Genomic DNA, 18,588 nt, shown 5'->3' on the forward strand with positions numbered 1-18,588 from the left:
CAGGAGTTAAAGGAGCTACAGGAGTTAAAGGAGCTACAGGAGTTAAAGGAGCTACAGGAGCTACAGGAGTTAAAGGAGCTACAGGAGTTAAAGGAGCTACAGGAGTTAAAGGAGCTACAGGAGTTAAAGGAGCTACAGGAGTTAAAGGAGCTACAGGAGCTACAGGAGCTAAAGGAGCTACAGGAGTTAAAGGAGCTACAGGAGTTAAAGGAGCTACAGGAGTTAAAGGAGCTACAGGAGCTACAGGAGCTAAAGGAGCTACAGGAGCTACAGGAGCTAAAGGAGCTACAGGAGCTACAGGAGCTAAAGGAGCTACAGGAGTTAAAGGAGCTACAGGAGCTACAGGAGCTAAAGGAGCTACAGGAGCTACAGGAGTTAAAGGAGCTACAGGAGTTAAAGGAGCTACAGGAGCTACAGGAGCTAAAGGAGCTACAGGAGCTACAGGAGCTAAAGGAGCTACAGGAGCTACAGGAGCTAAAGGAGCTACAGGAGTTAAAGGAGCTACAGGAGCTACAGGAGTTAACGGAGCTACAGGAGTTAAAGGAGCTACAGGAGTTAAAGGAGCTACAGGAGTTAAAGGAGCTACAGGAGCTACAGGAGTTAAAGGAGCTACAGGAGTTAAAGGAGCTACAGGAGTTAAAGGAGCTACAGGAGTTAAAGGAGCTACAGGAGCTACAGGAGCTACAGGAGTTAAAGGAGCTACAGGAGTTAAAGGAGCTACAGGAGCTACAGAAGTTAAAGGAGCTACAGGAGTTAAAGGAGCTACAGGAGTTAAAGGAGCTACAGGAGTTAAAGGAGCTACAGGAGTTAAAGGAGCTACAGGAGTTAAAGGAGCTACAGGAGCTACAGGAGTTAAAGGAGCTACAGGAGTTAAAGGAGCTACAGGAGTTAAAGGAGCTACAGGAGCTACAGGAGTTAAAGGAGCTACAGGAGCTACAGGAGTTAAAGGAGCTACAGGAGCTAAAGGAGCTACAGGAGTTAAAGGAGCTACAGGAGGTAAAGGAGCTACAGGAGCTACAGGAGTTAAAGGAGCTACAGGAGCTAAAGGAGCTACAGGAGTTAAAGGAGCTACAGGAGTTAAAGGAGCTACAGGAGTTAAAGGAGCTACAGGAGCTACAGGAGTTAAAGGAGCTACAGGAGTTAAAGGAGCTACAGGAGCTACAGGAGTTAAAGGAGCTACAGGAGTTAAAGGAGCTACAGGAGTTAAAGGAGCTACAGGAGCTACAGGAGTTAAAGGAGCTACAGGAGTTAAAGGAGCTACAGGAGTTAAAGGAGCTACAGGAGTTAAAGGAGCTACAGGAGTTAAAGGAGCTACAGGAGTTAAAGGAGCTACAGGAGCTACAGGAGCTAAAGGAGCTACAGGAGTTAAAGGAGCTACAGGAGTTAAAGGAGCTACAGGAGTTAAAGGAGCTACAGGAGTTAAAGGAGCTACAGGAGCTAAAGGAGCTACAGGAGCTACAGGAGCTAAAGGAGCTACAGGAGCTACAGGAGCTAAAGGAGCTACAGGAGCTACAGGAGCTAAAGGAGCTACAGGAGTTAAAGGAGCTACAGGAGTTAAAGGAGCTACAGGAGCTAAAGGAGCTACAGGAGTTAAAGGAGCTACAGGAGCTACAGGAGCTACAGGAGCTAAAGGAGCTACAGGAGTTAAAGGAGCTACAGGAGCTACAGGAGCTAAAGGAGCTACAGGAGCTACAGGAGCTAAAGGAGCTACAGGAGCTACAGGAGCTAAAGGAGCTACAGGAGTTAAAGGAGCTACAGGAGTTAAAGGAGCTACAGGAGTTAAAGGAGCTACAGGAGCTACAGGAGTTACAGGAGCTACAGGAGTTAAAGGAGCTACAGGAGTTAAAGGAGCTACAGGAGTTAAAGGAGCTACAGGAGCTACAGGAGCTAAAGGAGCTACAGGAGTTAAAGGAGCTACAGGAGTTAAAGGAGCTACAGGAGCTACAGGAGCTACAGGAGCTACAGGAGCTAAAGGAGCTACAGGAGTTAAAGGAGCTACAGGAGTTAAAGGAGCTACAGGAGTTAAAGGAGCTACAGGAGCTAAAGGAGCTACAGGAGCTACAGGAGCTAAAGGAGCTACAGGAGCTACAGGAGCTACAGGAGTTAAAGGAGCTACAGGAGCTACAGGAGCTACAGGAGCTAAAGGAGCTACAGGAGTTAAAGGAGCTACAGGAGTTAAAGGAGCTACAGGAGCTAAAGGAGCTACAGGAGTTAAAGGAGCTACAGGAGCTACAGGAGTTACAGGAGCTACAGGAGTTAAAGGAGCTACAGGAGTTAAAGGAGCTACAGGAGCTACAGGAGTTAAAGGAGCTACAGGAGTTAAAGGAGCTACAGGAGTTAAAGGAGCTACAGGAGTTAAAGGAGCTACAGGAGTTAAAGGAGCTACAGGAGCTACAGGAGCTAAAGGAGCTACAGGAGTTAAAGGAGCTACAGGAGTTAAAGGAGCTACAGGAGTTAAAGGAGCTAGAGGAGTTAAAGGAGCTACAGGAGCTAAAGGAGCTACAGGAGCTACAGGAGCTAAAGGAGCTACAGGAGCTACAGGAGCTAAAGGAGCTACAGGAGTTAAAGGAGCTACAGGAGCTACAGGAGCTACAGGAGCTAAAGGAGCTACAGGAGTTAAAGGAGCTACAGGAGCTAAAGGAGCTACAGGAGTTAAAGGAGCTACAGGAGCTACAGGAGCTAAAGGAGCTACAGGAGTTAAAGGAGCTACAGGAGCTACAGGAGCTAAAGGAGCTACAGGAGCTACAGGAGCTAAAGGAGCTACAGGAGCTACAGGAGCTAAAGGAGCTACAGGAGTTAAAGGAGCTACAGGAGTTAAAGGAGCTACAGGAGTTAAAGGAGCTACAGGAGCTACAGGAGTTAAAGGAGCTACAGGAGCTAAAGGAGCTACAGGAGCTAAAGGAGCTACAGGAGTTAAAGGAGCTACAGGAGCTACAGGAGTTAAAGGAGCTACAGGAGTTAAAGGAGCTACAGGAGCTACAGGAGCTAAAGGAGCTACAGGAGTTAAAGGAGCTACAGGAGTTAAAGGAGCTACAGGAGCTACAGGAGCTACAGGAGTTAAAGGAGCTACAGGAGTTAAAGGAGCTACAGGAGTTAAAGGAGCTACAGGAGTTAAAGGAGCTACAGGAGCTACAGGAGTTAAAGGAGCTACAGGAGTTAAAGGAGCTACAGGAGTTAAAGGAGCTACAGGAGTTAAAGGAGCTACAGGAGCTACAGGAGTTACAGGAGCTACAGGAGTTAAAGGAGCTACAGGAGTTAAAGGAGCTACAGGAGTTAAAGGAGCTACAGGAGCTACAGGAGTTAAAGGAGCTACAGGAGCTAAAGGAGCTACAGGAGTTAAAGGAGCTACAGGAGTTAAAGGAGCTACAGGAGCTACAGGAGTTAAAGGAGCTACAGGAGCTAAAGGAGCTACAGGAGTTAAAGGAGCTACAGGAGTTAAAGGAGCTACAGGAGTTAAAGGAGCTACAGGAGCTACAGGAGTTAAAGGAGCTAAAGGAGCTAAAGGAGCTACAGGAGTTAAAGGAGCTACAGGAGTTAAAGGAGCTACAGGAGCTACAGGAGTTAAAGGAGCTACAGGAGTTAAAGGAGCTACAGGAGTTAAAGGAGCTACAGGAGCTACAGGAGCTAAAGGAGCTACAGGAGTTAAAGGAGCTACAGGAGTTAAAGGAGCTACAGGAGCTACAGGAGCTAAAGGAGCTACAGGAGTTAAAGGAGCTACAGGAGTTAAAGGAGCTACAGGAGTTAAAGGAGCTACAGGAGTTAAAGGAGCTACAGGAGTTAAAGGAGCTACAGGAGCTACAGGAGTTAAAGGAGCTACAGGAGTTAAAGGAGCTACAGGAGCTACAGGAGTTAAAGGAGCTACAGGAGTTAAAGGAGCTACAGGAGCTACAGGAGCTAAAGGAGCTACAGGAGTTAAAGGAGCTAAAGGAGCTACAGGAGTTAAAGGAGCTACAGGAGTTAAAGGAGCTACAGGAGTTAAAGGAGCTACAGGAGCTACAGGAGCTACAGGAGTTAAAGGAGCTACAGGAGTTAAAGGAGCTACAGGAGTTAAAGGAGCTACAGGAGCTACAGGAGCTAAAGGAGTTAAAGGAGCTACAGGAGTTAAAGGAGCTACAGGAGTTAAAGGAGCTACAGGAGTTAAAGGAGCTACAGGAGCTACAGGAGCTAAAGGAGCTACAGGAGTTAAAGGAGCTACAGGAGTTAAAGGAGCTACAGGAGTTAAAGGAGCTACAGGAGTTAAAGGAGCTACAGGAGTTAAAGGAGCTACAGGAGCTACAGGAGTTAAAGGAGCTACAGGAGTTAAAGGAGCTACAGGAGTTAAAGGAGCTACAGGAGCTAAAGGAGCTACAGGAGTTAAAGGAGCTACAGGAGTTAAAGGAGCTACAGGAGTTAAAGGAGCTAAAGGAGCTACAGGAGTTAAAGGAGCTACAGGAGTTAAAGGAGCTACAGGAGTTAAAGGAGCTACAGGAGCTACAGGAGCTACAGGAGTTAAAGGAGCTACAGGAGTTAAAGGAGCTACAGGAGTTAAAGGAGCTACAGGAGCTACAGGAGCTAAAGGAGCTACAGGAGTTAAAGGAGCTACAGGAGTTAAAGGAGCTACAGGAGTTAAAGGAGCTACAGGAGCTACAGGAGCTAAAGGAGCTACAGGAGTTAAAGGAGCTACAGGAGTTAAAGGAGCTACAGGAGTTAAAGGAGCTACAGGAGTTAAAGGAGCTACAGGAGTTAAAGGAGCTACAGGAGCTACAGGAGTTAAAGGAGCTACAGGAGTTAAAGGAGCTACAGGAGTTAAAGGAGCTACAGGAGCTAAAGGAGCTACAGGAGTTAAAGGAGCTACAGGAGTTAAAGGAGCTACAGGAGTTAAAGGAGCTAAAGGAGCTACAGGAGTTAAAGGAGCTACAGGAGTTAAAGGAGCTACAGGAGTTAAAGGAGCTACAGGAGCTACAGGAGCTACAGGAGTTAAAGGAGCTACAGGAGTTAAAGGAGCTACAGGAGTTAAAGGAGCTACAGGAGCTACAGGAGCTAAAGGAGCTACAGGAGTTAAAGGAGCTACAGGAGTTAAAGGAGCTACAGGAGTTAAAGGAGCTACAGGAGTTAAAGGAGCTACAGGAGCTACAGGAGCTAAAGGAGCTACAGGAGCTACAGGAGCTAAAGGAGCTACAGGAGTTAAAGGAGCTACAGGAGCTACAGGAGTTAAAGGAGCTACAGGAGTTAAAGGAGCTACAGGAGCTACAGGAGTTAAAGGAGCTACAGGAGTTAAAGGAGCTACAGGAGTTAAAGGAGCTACAGGAGTTAAAGGAGCTACAGGAGTTAAAGGAGCTACAGGAGCTACAGGAGCTAAAGGAGCTACAGGAGTTAAAGGAGCTACAGGAGTTAAAGGAGCTACAGGAGCTACAGGAGCTAAAGGAGCTACAGGAGCTACAGGAGCTAAAGGAGCTACAGGAGCTACAGGAGCTAAAGGAGCTACAGGAGTTAAAGGAGCTACAGGAGCTACAGGAGCTACAGGAGCTAAAGGAGCTACAGGAGCTACAGGAGCTACAGGAGCTACAGGAGTTAAAGGAGCTACAGGAGCTACAGGAGCTAAAGGAGCTACAGGAGCTACAGGAGCTAAAGGAGCTACAGGAGCTACAGGAGCTAAAGGAGCTACAGGAGTTAAAGGAGCTACAGGAGCTACAGGAGCTAACGGAGCTACAGGAGTTAAAGGAGCTACAGGAGTTAAAGGAGCTACAGGAGTTAAAGGAGCTACAGGAGTTAAAGGAGCTACAGGAGTTAAAGGAGCTACAGGAGTTAAAGGAGCTACAGGAGCTACAGGAGTTAAAGGAGCTACAGGAGTTAAAGGAGCTACAGGAGTTAAAGGAGCTACAGGAGTTAAAGGAGCTACAGGAGTTAAAGGAGCTACAGGAGTTAAAGGAGCTACAGGAGTTAAAGGAGCTACAGGAGCTACAGGAGCTACAGGAGCTACAGGAGTTAAAGGAGCTACAGGAGTTAAAGGAGCTACAGGAGCTACAGAAGTTAAAGGAGCTACAGGAGTTAAAGGAGCTACAGGAGTTAAAGGAGCTACAGGAGTTAAAGGAGCTACAGGAGTTAAAGGAGCTACAGGAGTTAAAGGAGCTACAGGAGTTAAAGGAGCTACAGGAGCTACAGGAGTTAAAGGAGCTACAGGAGTTAAAGGAGCTACAGGAGTTAAAGGAGCTACAGGAGTTAAAGGAGCTACAGGAGTTAAAGGAGCTACAGGAGCTACAGGAGCTACAGGAGTTAAAGGAGCTACAGGAGTTAAAGGAGCTACAGGAGTTAAAGGAGCTACAGGAGCTACAGGAGCTAAAGGAGCTACAGGAGCTACAGGAGCTAAAGGAGCTACAGGAGCTACAGGAGCTAAAGGAGCTACAGGAGTTAAAGGAGCTACAGGAGCTACAGGAGCTACAGGAGCTAAAGGAGTTAAAGGAGCTACAGGAGCTACAGGAGCTAAAGGAGCTACAGGAGCTACAGGAGCTAAAGGAGCTACAGGAGCTACAGGAGCTACAGGAGTTAAAGGAGCTACAGGAGCTACAGGAGTTAACGGAGCTACAGGAGTTAAAGGAGCTACAGGAGTTAAAGGAGCTACAGGAGTTAAAGGAGCTACAGGAGCTACAGGAGTTAAAGGAGCTACAGGAGTTAAAGGAGCTACAGGAGTTAAAGGAGCTACAGGAGTTAAAGGAGCTACAGGAGCTACAGGAGCTACAGGAGTTAAAGGAGCTACAGGAGTTAAAGGAGCTACAGGAGCTACAGAAGTTAAAGGAGCTACAGGAGTTAAAGGAGCTACAGGAGTTAAAGGAGCTACAGGAGTTAAAGGAGCTACAGGAGTTAAAGGAGCTACAGGAGTTAAAGGAGCTACAGGAGCTACAGGAGTTAAAGGAGCTACAGGAGCTAAAGGAGCTACAGGAGTTAAAGGAGCTACAGGAGTTAAAGGAGCTACAGGAGTTAAAGGAGCTACAGGAGCTACAGGAGTTAAAGGAGCTACAGGAGCTAAAGGAGCTACAGGAGTTAAAGGAGCTACAGGAGTTAAAGGAGCTACAGGAGCTACAGGAGCTACAGGAGTTAAAGGAGCTACAGGAGTTAAAGGAGCTACAGGAGTTAAAGGAGCTACAGGAGCTACAGGAGCTAAAGGAGCTACAGGAGTTAAAGGAGCTACAGGAGTTAAAGGAGCTACAGGAGTTAAAGGAGCTACAGGAGTTAAAGGAGCTACAGGAGCTACAGGAGCTAAAGGAGCTACAGGAGTTAAAGGAGCTACAGGAGTTAAAGGAGCTACAGGAGTTAAAGGAGCTACAGGAGTTAAAGGAGCTACAGGAGCTACAGGAGTTAAAGGAGCTACAGGAGTTAAAGGAGCTACAGGAGTTAAAGGAGCTACAGGAGTTAAAGGAGCTACAGGAGCTACAGGAGCTAAAGGAGCTACAGGAGTTAAAGGAGCTACAGGAGTTAAAGGAGCTACAGGAGTTAAAGGAGCTAAAGGAGCTACAGGAGTTAAAGGAGCTACAGGAGTTAAAGGAGCTACAGGAGTTAAAGGAGCTACAGGAGTTAAAGGAGCTACAGGAGCTACAGGAGCTACAGGAGTTAAAGGAGCTACAGGAGTTAAAGGAGCTACAGGAGTTAAAGGAGCTACAGGAGCTACAGGAGCTAAAGGAGCTACAGGAGTTAAAGGAGCTACAGGAGCTACAGGAGCTAAAGGAGCTACAGGAGCTACAGGAGCTAAAGGAGCTACAGGAGCTACAGGAGCTAAAGGAGCTACAGGAGCTACAGGAGCTAAAGGAGCTACAGGAGTTAAAGGAGCTACAGGAGCTACAGGAGCTAAAGGAGCTACAGGAGTTAAAGGAGCTACAGGAGCTACAGGAGCTAAAGGAGCTACAGGAGCTACAGGAGCTAAAGGAGCTACAGGAGCTACAGGAGCTAAAGGAGCTACAGGAGTTAAAGGAGCTACAGGAGTTAAAGGAGCTACAGGAGTTAAAGGAGCTACAGGAGCTACAGGAGTTAAAGGAGCTACAGGAGCTAAAGGAGCTACAGGAGCTAAAGGAGCTACAGGAGTTAAAGGAGCTACAGGAGCTACAGGAGTTAAAGGAGCTACAGGAGTTAAAGGAGCTACAGGAGCTACAGGAGCTAAAGGAGCTACAGGAGTTAAAGGAGCTACAGGAGTTAAAGGAGCTACAGGAGCTACAGGAGCTACAGGAGTTAAAGGAGCTACAGGAGTTAAAGGAGCTACAGGAGTTAAAGGAGCTACAGGAGTTAAAGGAGCTACAGGAGCTACAGGAGTTAAAGGAGCTACAGGAGTTAAAGGAGCTACAGGAGTTAAAGGAGCTACAGGAGTTAAAGGAGCTACAGGAGCTACAGGAGTTACAGGAGCTACAGGAGTTAAAGGAGCTACAGGAGTTAAAGGAGCTACAGGAGTTAAAGGAGCTACAGGAGCTACAGGAGTTAAAGGAGCTACAGGAGCTAATGGAGCTACAGGAGTTAAAGGAGCTACAGGAGTTAAAGGAGCTACAGGAGCTACAGGAGTTAAAGGAGCTACAGGAGCTAAAGGAGCTACAGGAGTTAAAGGAGCTACAGGAGTTAAAGGAGCTACAGGAGTTAAAGGAGCTACAGGAGCTACAGGAGTTAAAGGAGCTAAAGGAGCTACAGGAGTTAAAGGAGCTACAGGAGTTAAAGGAGCTACAGGAGCTACAGGAGTTAAAGGAGCTACAGGAGTTAAAGGAGCTACAGGAGTTAAAGGAGCTACAGGAGCTACAGGAGCTAAAGGAGCTACAGGAGTTAAAGGAGCTACAGGAGTTAAAGGAGCTACAGGAGCTACAGGAGCTAAAGGAGCTACAGGAGTTAAAGGAGCTACAGGAGTTAAAGGAGCTACAGGAGTTAAAGGAGCTACAGGAGTTAAAGGAGCTACAGGAGTTAAAGGAGCTACAGGAGCTACAGGAGTTAAAGGAGCTACAGGAGTTAAAGGAGCTACAGGAGTTAAAGGAGCTACAGGAGCTAAAGGAGCTACAGGAGTTAAAGGAGCTACAGGAGTTAAAGGAGCTACAGGAGTTAAAGGAGCTAAAGGAGCTACAGGAGTTAAAGGAGCTACAGGAGTTAAAGGAGCTACAGGAGTTAAAGGAGCTACAGGAGCTACAGGAGCTACAGGAGTTAAAGGAGCTACAGGAGTTAAAGGAGCTACAGGAGTTAAAGGAGCTACAGGAGCTAAAGGAGTTAAAGGAGCTACAGGAGTTAAAGGAGCTACAGGAGTTAAAGGAGCTACAGGAGTTAAAGGAGCTACAGGAGCTACAGGAGCTAAAGGAGCTACAGGAGTTAAAGGAGCTACAGGAGTTAAAGGAGCTACAGGAGTTAAAGGAGCTACAGGAGTTAAAGGAGCTACAGGAGCTACAGGAGTTAAAGGAGCTACAGGAGTTAAAGGAGCTACAGGAGTTAAAGGAGCTACAGGAGCTAAAGGAGCTACAGGAGTTAAAGGAGCTACAGGAGTTAAAGGAGCTACAGGAGTTAAAGGAGCTAAAGGAGCTACAGGAGTTAAAGGAGCTACAGGAGTTAAAGGAGCTACAGGAGTTAAAGGAGCTACAGGAGCTACAGGAGCTACAGGAGTTAAAGGAGCTACAGGAGTTAAAGGAGCTACAGGAGTTAAAGGAGCTACAGGAGCTACAGGAGCTAAAGGAGCTACAGGAGTTAAAGGAGCTACAGGAGTTAAAGGAGCTACAGGAGTTAAAGGAGCTACAGGAGTTAAAGGAGCTACAGGAGCTACAGGAGCTAAAGGAGCTACAGGAGCTACAGGAGCTAAAGGAGCTACAGGAGTTAAAGGAGCTACAGGAGCTACAGGAGTTAAAGGAGCTACAGGAGTTAAAGGAGCTACAGGAGCTACAGGAGTTAAAGGAGCTACAGGAGTTAAAGGAGCTACAGGAGTTAAAGGAGCTACAGGAGTTAAAGGAGCTACAGGAGTTAAAGGAGCTACAGGAGCTACAGGAGCTAAAGGAGCTACAGGAGTTAAAGGAGCTACAGGAGTTAAAGGAGCTACAGGAGCTACAGGAGCTAAAGGAGCTACAGGAGCTACAGGAGCTAAAGGAGCTACAGGAGCTACAGGAGCTAAAGGAGCTACAGGAGTTAAAGGAGCTACAGGAGCTACAGGAGCTACAGGAGCTAAAGGAGCTACAGGAGCTACAGGAGCTACAGGAGCTACAGGAGTTAAAGGAGCTACAGGAGCTACAGGAGCTAAAGGAGCTACAGGAGCTACAGGAGCTAAAGGAGCTACAGGAGCTACAGGAGCTAAAGGAGCTACAGGAGTTAAAGGAGCTACAGGAGCTACAGGAGTTAACGGAGCTACAGGAGTTAAAGGAGCTACAGGAGTTAAAGGAGCTACAGGAGTTAAAGGAGCTACAGGAGTTAAAGGAGCTACAGGAGTTAAAGGAGCTACAGGAGTTAAAGGAGCTACAGGAGCTACAGGAGTTAACGGAGCTACAGGAGTTAAAGGAGCTACAGGAGTTAAAGGAGCTACAGGAGTTAAAGGAGCTACAGGAGTTAAAGGAGCTACAGGAGTTAAAGGAGCTACAGGAGTTAAAGGAGCTACAGGAGCTACAGGAGCTACAGGAGCTACAGGAGTTAAAGGAGCTACAGGAGCTACAGAAGTTAAAGGAGCTACAGGAGTTAAAGGAGCTACAGGAGTTAAAGGAGCTACAGGAGTTAAAGGAGCTACAGGAGTTAAAGGAGCTACAGGAGTTAAAGGAGCTACAGGAGTTAAAGGAGCTACAGGAGCTACAGGAGTTAAAGGAGCTACAGGAGTTAAAGGAGCTACAGGAGTTAAAGGAGCTACAGGAGTTAAAGGAGCTACAGGAGTTAAAGGAGCTACAGGAGTTAAAGGAGCTACAGGAGCTACAGGAGCTACAGGAGTTAAAGGAGCTACAGGAGTTAAAGGAGCTACAGGAGTTAAAGGAGCTACAGGAGCTACAGGAGCTAAAGGAGCTACAGGAGCTACAGGAGCTAAAGGAGCTACAGGAGCTACAGGAGCTAAAGGAGCTACAGGAGTTAAAGGAGCTACAGGAGCTAAAGGAGTTAAAGGAGCTACAGGAGTTAAAGGAGCTACAGGAGTTAAAGGAGCTACAGGAGCTACAGGAGCTAAAGGAGCTACAGGAGCTACAGGAGCTAAAGGAGCTACAGGAGCTACAGGAGCTAAAGGAGCTACAGGAGTTAAAGGAGCTACAGGAGCTACAGGAGTTAACGGAGCTACAGGAGTTAAAGGAGCTACAGGAGTTAAAGGAGCTACAGGAGTTAAAGGAGCTACAGGAGCTACAGGAGTTAAAGGAGCTACAGGAGCTACAGGAGTTAAAGGAGCTACAGGAGCTACAGGAGTTAAAGGAGCTACAGGAGCTACAGGAGCTACAGGAGTTAAAGGAGCTACAGGAGTTAAAGGAGCTACAGGAGCTACAGAAGTTAAAGGAGCTACAGGAGTTAAAGGAGCTACAGGAGTTAAAGGAGCTACAGGAGTTAAAGGAGCTACAGGAGTTAAAGGAGCTACAGGAGTTAAAGGAGCTACAGGAGTTAAAGGAGCTACAGGAGCTAAAGGAGCTACAGGAGTTAAAGGAGCTACAGGAGTTAAAGGAGCTACAGGAGCTACAGGAGTTAAAGGAGCTACAGGAGCTAAAGGAGCTACAGGAGTTAAAGGAGCTACAGGAGTTAAAGGAGCTACAGGAGCTACAGGAGCTACAGGAGTTAAAGGAGCTACAGGAGTTAAAGGAGCTACAGGAGTTAAAGGAGCTACAGGAGCTACAGGAGCTAAAGGAGCTACAGGAGTTAAAGGAGCTACAGGAGTTAAAGGAGCTACAGGAGTTAAAGGAGCTACAGGAGTTAAAGGAGCTACAGGAGCTACAGGAGCTAAAGGAGCTACAGGAGTTAAAGGAGCTACAGGAGTTAAAGGAGCTACAGGAGTTAAAGGAGCTACAGGAGTTAAAGGAGCTACAGGAGCTACAGGAGTTAAAGGAGCTACAGGAGTTAAAGGAGCTACAGGAGTTAAAGGAGCTACAGGAGTTAAAGGAGCTACAGGAGCTACAGGAGCTAAAGGAGCTACAGGAGTTAAAGGAGCTACAGGAGTTAAAGGAGCTACAGGAGTTAAAGGAGCTAAAGGAGCTACAGGAGTTAAAGGAGCTACAGGAGTTAAAGGAGCTACAGGAGTTAAAGGAGCTACAGGAGTTAAAGGAGCTACAGGAGCTACAGGAGCTACAGGAGTTAAAGGAGCTACAGGAGTTAAAGGAGCTACAGGAGTTAAAGGAGCTACAGGAGCTACAGGAGCTAAAGGAGCTACAGGAGTTAAAGGAGCTACAGGAGCTACAGGAGCTAAAGGAGCTACAGGAGCTACAGGAGCTAAAGGAGCTACAGGAGCTACAGGAGCTAAAGGAGCTACCAAATTTCAGGTTAATAGGGCTGACGCCCTGAGGGGGAGGAGTTGGTGAAAGTCTAAAGTGTAAACATGTTCTGGTGATTTCCCCATTGGAATAACATGGGAGGTTTTGGTCATCGCTACGGCAACGCCATAACAATTATGACATGGGTCTCATTGACTTTTTTGATGGGGCCAAAATTGAGTTTTGTGTCAAAGTTCGTAAAATTTCGCTAAACTAAACATTTAACCTCCATATAAAATCTGTAGGGGGCGCTGTGGCGCCAAATGAATTTATTTCACTTCAAGTAGGTTTAGGGCAAAGAGTTTAACAACTGATTCTAATTTGACGCAATTCGGACTTTATCTGCGCAAACGGCAGAAATTTTAAATATGGAAGATTTCTGAAATTCTAGCTAAAGTTTGCGGCTTCGCCCAAACCCACAGAAACTGTGACAGGGTCAATGTCATTTGAATAACTTTTGATGTCCCACTCCTCAGTAGCATTTTCACACAATTTCAGTTTTTTAGAGCCAACGCCCTGGGAGGAGTTTGTAAAAGTACCACGTTTGGAAAAACTCCTGAGTCATGCTTAGCCATTTTTGAAGCAATATGGCCGACATTTGGTTGGGCGGACGGCGTTGCCGTGATAATATTTTCTACTTCTCTTGTCACCATCTACCTCTGCGCCAAATTTCATGATTCTACGATCAGATTTTTTTGGGGTCATTTTCTATCTTAATGCATTTTTGGTACATTTGGGGGCGCTGACGCGCCAATTTTTTTTTATTTTAGAAAAGGGAGATAGCCAGAATGTAGAGGCACGATTTTTAGAGGTGTGAACATTTTTGTGACTTTTCGTTAATGTCACTGGGTGAAAAATAGGGGGTTTTGTCCCGAGAAGAAGAAAGAAGAATATTCCGATGCGAAAACAATGTTTCCCATTTTTCAAATATCATAAACTATACATTTTCGGAAAGTGCTCGCGCTTTCCTACCTCATGGTGTGGGTCCCTGGTCACTGACGGGTACTTTCGTTAATTTTGAGTGGGCTCCGCCCACTTTGTGTTTTTGGCCCTCTAAACAGTAATAATGTTACATTTTTGCATCACATGTTTATATGAACGGAACATGCAAGAGATGGAACGTATTTGTGAGCTACTTAGGGCAAACGAGTGCTTTATATTGGGATGACGACCGCGATGTAAAGTGCTCGTTTAGTGCGAACTTTTGCACGGGCTTCGCCCGTTTACAACGGTAATGTTCCATTTTCCTACAACTAATTAGTATGCACGGGGCGTGCGTGAGGAGGAGTGTGTTAGTGAGTGTTTGGAAGTGGGCGAGCGCCTCGCGCTCAATGTCGTGCGCACTACGTGTGCACTTTCGCAGCCGTGCTTCGCACGGCCTTATGAGGCTAATAGGCCTGTCGCAGCTTGTGGCGCTCGGGCCTAATAAGGATAAGTCTGCAGGACTTTTATGGATTCTTAAGTTTGAACAAGTAGAGTTTCTGTGGCTCTTTCAACATAAAAGCTCCAGCATTTTTTTCAAAAGACATGTTTTATTGTGAAAAGTTTGGACGAGGCAAAGCACAAACCCGGTCTGAACCCGGTCTCACCTTCTTTTCTCCCTGCATCACTTCTCGCTCTGTGATTGGACGGTTCTTCGGGTCCCGCCCCCAGCAGATGACAGGACCAATAACAGCAGCTTTGAGGTTGAACGACAATGTCGGCCCTGCCCCCATGTTCCTCAAGGCCACACCCTCTTTCTGCTCCACCCGAATCACCACGGAAACACAGGCTCTGACTCCGCCCCCTGAGGAAACGAGAAGACGACCAGAAAGAGACGTTTCAGTCTGGAGGCGTTTCAGTCTGAACACGTTTCAGTCTGGAGACGTTTCAGTCTGAAGACGTTTCAGTCTGGAGAATCTTCTAAACATGAAACCTCCTTCATCTGATTTTCTTTTCTTCCTCTTCGTTTCCTCTGGATCCGCCTCCTCGCCTCCTACATCACTCCGAGGCTCCGCCCGCTGACCCAGCTGAATCGTCATGGCAACGGAGGGACTGAGCACAGTCACCTGGTCGAGCGAGAACTGCAGGTAAATCCTAGAGAGAGAGAAAAGACCAACATCTAAACCAGGTCTAAACCAGGTCTAAACCAGGACTAAACCAGGACTAAACCAGGACTAAACCAGGTCTAAACCAGGACTAAACCAGGACTAAACCAGGTCTAAACCAGGACTAAACCAGGACTAAACCAGGTCTAAAACAGGTCTAAACCAGGACTAAACCAGGTCTAAACCAGGACTAAACCAGGTCTAAACCAGGACTAAACCAGGACTAAACCAGGTCTAAACCAGGATTAAACCAGGTCTAAACCAGGACTAAACCAGGACTAAACCAGGACTAAACCAGGACTAAACCAGGACTAAACCAGGTCTAAACCAGGACTAAACCAGGACTAAACCAGGACTAAACCAGGACTAAACCAGGACTAAACCAGGACTAAACCAGGTCTAAACCAGGATTAAACCAGGTCTAAACCAGGACTAAACCAGGACTAAACCAGGACTAAACCAGGTCTAAACCAGGACTAAACCAGGACTAAACCAGGTCTAAAACAGGTCTAAACCAGGACTAAACCAGGTCTAAACCAGGTCTAAACCAGGACTAAACCAGGTCTAAACCAGGACTAAACCAGGACTAAACCAGGTCTAAACCAGGACTAAACCAGGACTAAACCAGGTCTAAAACAGGTCTAAACCAGGTCTAAACCAGGACTAAACCAGGACTAAACCAGGTCTAAAACAGGTCTAAACCAGGACTAAACCAGGACTAAACCAGGACTAAACCAGGACTAAACCAGGTCTAAACCAGGACTAAACCAGGACTAAACCAGGTCTAAAACAGGTCTAAACCAGGACTAAACCAGGTCTAAACCAGGTCTAAACCAGGACTAAACCAGGTCTAAACCAGGACTAAACCAGGACTAAACCAGGTCTAAACCAGGACTAAACCAGGACTAAACCAGGTCTAAAACAGGTCTAAACCAGGACTAAACCAGGTCTAAACCAGGTCTAAACCAGGACTAAACCAGGTCTAAAACAGGTCTAAACCAGGACTAAACCAGGTCTAAACCAGGTCTAAACCAGGACTAAACCAGGTCTAAACCAGGACTAAACCAGGACTAAACCAGGTCTAAACCAGGACTAAACCAGGACTAAACCAGGTCTAAAACAGGTCTAAACCAGGACTAAACCAGGTCTAAACCAGGTCTAAACCAGGACTAAACCAGGTCTAAACCAGGTCTAAACCAGGTCTAAACCAGGTCTAAACCAGGACTAAACCAGGTCTAAACCAGGACTAAACCAGGACTAAACCAGGTCTAAACCAGGTCTAAACCAGGTCTAAACCAGGTCTAAACCAGGACTAAACCAGGTCTAAACCAGGTCTAAACCAGGTCTAAACCAGGACTAAACCAGGACTAAACCAGGTCTAAACCAGGTCTAAACCAGGACTAAACCAGGTCTAAACCAGGTCTAAACCAGGTCTAAACCAGGACTAAACCAGGTCTAAACCAGGTCTAAACCAGGACTAAAACAGGTCTAAACCAGGACTAAACCAGGTCTAAACCAGGACTAAACCAGGACTAAACCAGGACTAAACCAGGACTAAACCAGGACTAAACCAGGTCTAAACCAGGATTAAACCAGGTCTAAACCAGGACTAAACCAGGACTAAACCAGGACTAAACCAGGTCTAAACCAGCACTAAACCAGGACTAAACCAGGTCTAAAACAGGTCTAAACCAGGACTAAACCAGGTCTAAACCAGGTCTAAACCAGGACTAAACCAGGTCTAAACCAGGACTAAACCAGGACTAAACCAGGTCTAAACCAGGACTAAACCAGGACTAAACCAGGTCTAAAACAGGTCTAAACCAGGTCTAAACCAGGACTAAACCAGGACTAAACCAGGTCTAAAACAGGTCTAAACCAGGACTAAACCAGGACTAAACCAGGACTAAACCAGGACTAAACCAGGTCTAAACCAGGACTAAACCAGGACTAAACCAGGTCTAAAACAGGTCTAAACCAGGACTAAACCAGGTCTAAACCAGGTCTAAACCAGGACTAAACCAGGTCTAAACCAGGACTAAACCAGGACTAAACCAGGTCTAAACCAGGACTAAACCAGGACTAAACCAGGTCTAAAACAGGTCTAAACCAGGACTAAACCAGGTCTAAACCAGGTCTAAACCAGGACTAAACCAGGTCTAAACCAGGTCTAAACCAGGTCTAAACCAGGTCTAAACCAGGTCTAAACCAGGACTAAACCAGGTCTAAACCAGGACTAAACCAGGACTAAACCAGGTCTAAACCAGGTCTAAACCAGGTCTAAACCAGGTCTAAACCAGGACTAAACCAGGACTAAACCAGGTCTAAACCAGGTCTAAACCAGGTCTAAACCAGGACTAAACCAGGACTAAACCAGGTCTAAACCAGGTCTAAACCAGGACTAAACCAGGACTAAACCAGGTCTAAACCAGGTCTAAACCAGGTCTAAACCAGGACTAAACCAGGTCTAAACCAGGACTAAACCAGGTCTAAACCAGGACTAAACCAGGTCTAAACCAGGTCTAAACCAGGACTAAACCAGGTCTAAACCAGGTCTAAACCAGGACTAAACCAGGTCTAAACCAGGTCTAAAACAGGTCTAAAACAGGTCTAAACCAGGACTAAACCAGGTCTAAACCAGGTCTAAACCAGGTCTAAACCAGGTCTAAACCAGGACTAAACCAGGACTAAACCAGGTCTAAACCAGGACTAAACCAGGTCTAAACCAGGACTAAACCAGGACTAAACCAGGACTAAACCAGGACTAAACCAGGTCTAAACCAGGTCTAAACCAGGACTAAACCAGGTCTAAACCAGGTCTAAACCAGGACTAAACCAGGACTAAACCAGGACTAAACCAGGTCTAAACCAGGACTAAACCAGGACTAAACCAGGTCTAAACCAGGACTAAACCAGGTCTAAACCAGGTCTAAACCAGGTCTAAACCAGGTCTAAACCAGGACTAAACCAGGTCTAAACCAGGTCTAAACCAGGACTAAACCAGGACTAAACCAGGTCTAAAACAGGTCTAAACCAGGACTAAACCAGGTCTAAAGCAGGTCTAAACCAGGACTAAACCAGGACTAAACCAGGACAAAACCAGGTCTAAACCAGGACTAAACCAGGTCTAAACCAGGACTAAACCAGGACTAAACCAGGACTAAACCAGGTCTAAACCAGGACTAAACCAGGACTAAACCAGGTCTAAACCAGGACTAAACCAGGTCTAAACCAGGTCTAAACCAGGACTAAACCAGGTCTAAACCAGGACTAAACCAGGACTAAACCAGGTCTAAACCAGGTCTAAACCAGGTCTAAACCAGGACTAAACCAGGTCTAAACCAGGTCTAAAACAGGTCTAAACCAGGTCTAAAACAGGTCTAAACCAGGACTAAAGCAGGTCTAAACCAGGACTAAACCAGGACTAAAGCAGGACTAAACCAGGACTAAACCAGGTCTAAACCAGGTCTAAACCAGGTCTAAACCAGGACTAAAGCAGGTCTAAACCAGGTCTAAACCAGGTCTAAACCAGGTCTAAACCAGGACTAAACCAGGTCTAAACCAGGTCTAAACCAGGACTAAACCAGGTCTAAACCAGGTCTAAACCAGGACTAAACCAGGTCTAAACCAGGACTAAACCAGGTCTAAACCAGGTCTAAACCAGGACTAAACCAGGTCTAAACCAGGTCTAAACCAGGACTAAACCAGGTCTAAACCAGGACTAAACCAGGACTAAACCAGGTCTAAACCAGGACTAAACCAGGACTAAACCAGGTCCAAACCAGGACTAAACCAGGACTAAACCAGGTCTAAACCAGGTCTAAACCAGGTCTAAACCAGGTCTAAACCAGGACTAAACCAGGTCTAAACCAGGTCTAAAACAGGTCTAAACCAGGACTAAACCAGGTCTAAACCAGGACTAAAGCAGGTCTAAAGCAGGTCTAAACCAGGTCTAAACCAGGTCTAAACCAGGTCTAAACCAGGACTAAACCAGGACTAAACCAGGACTAAACCAGGACTAAACCATGTCTAAACCAGGACTAAACCAGGTCTAAACCAGGTCTAAACCAGGACTAAACCAGGTCTAAACCAGGTCTAAACCAGGT

At 46.4% G+C, this 18,588-nt stretch overlaps 1 protein-coding gene across 1 annotated transcript in view; it reads right to left on the bottom strand.

Moving 5' to 3' along the window:
• ctc1 (CTS telomere maintenance complex component 1) overlaps nt 1-18,588 on the bottom strand; it is a 63,611-nt gene that overhangs the window by 13,813 nt on the left and 31,210 nt on the right. Inside the window, exons 14-15 of the mRNA XM_072458749.1 lie at nt 14,311-14,471; nt 13,985-14,181 (exon numbers count right to left, since the gene is read on the bottom strand). Coding sequence (XP_072314850.1) covers nt 13,985-14,181; nt 14,311-14,471 — 358 coding nt within the window. The remainder of the gene's footprint in view (nt 1-13,984; nt 14,182-14,310; nt 14,472-18,588) is intronic.

This window comes from Eucyclogobius newberryi, unplaced genomic scaffold, assembly GCF_026437365.1.
Source record: "Eucyclogobius newberryi isolate DKJ021-1_F unplaced genomic scaffold, fEucNew1.0.hap1 SCAF_22, whole genome shotgun sequence".
NCBI classification, from domain to species: domain Eukaryota; kingdom Metazoa; phylum Chordata; class Actinopteri; order Gobiiformes; family Gobiidae; genus Eucyclogobius; species Eucyclogobius newberryi.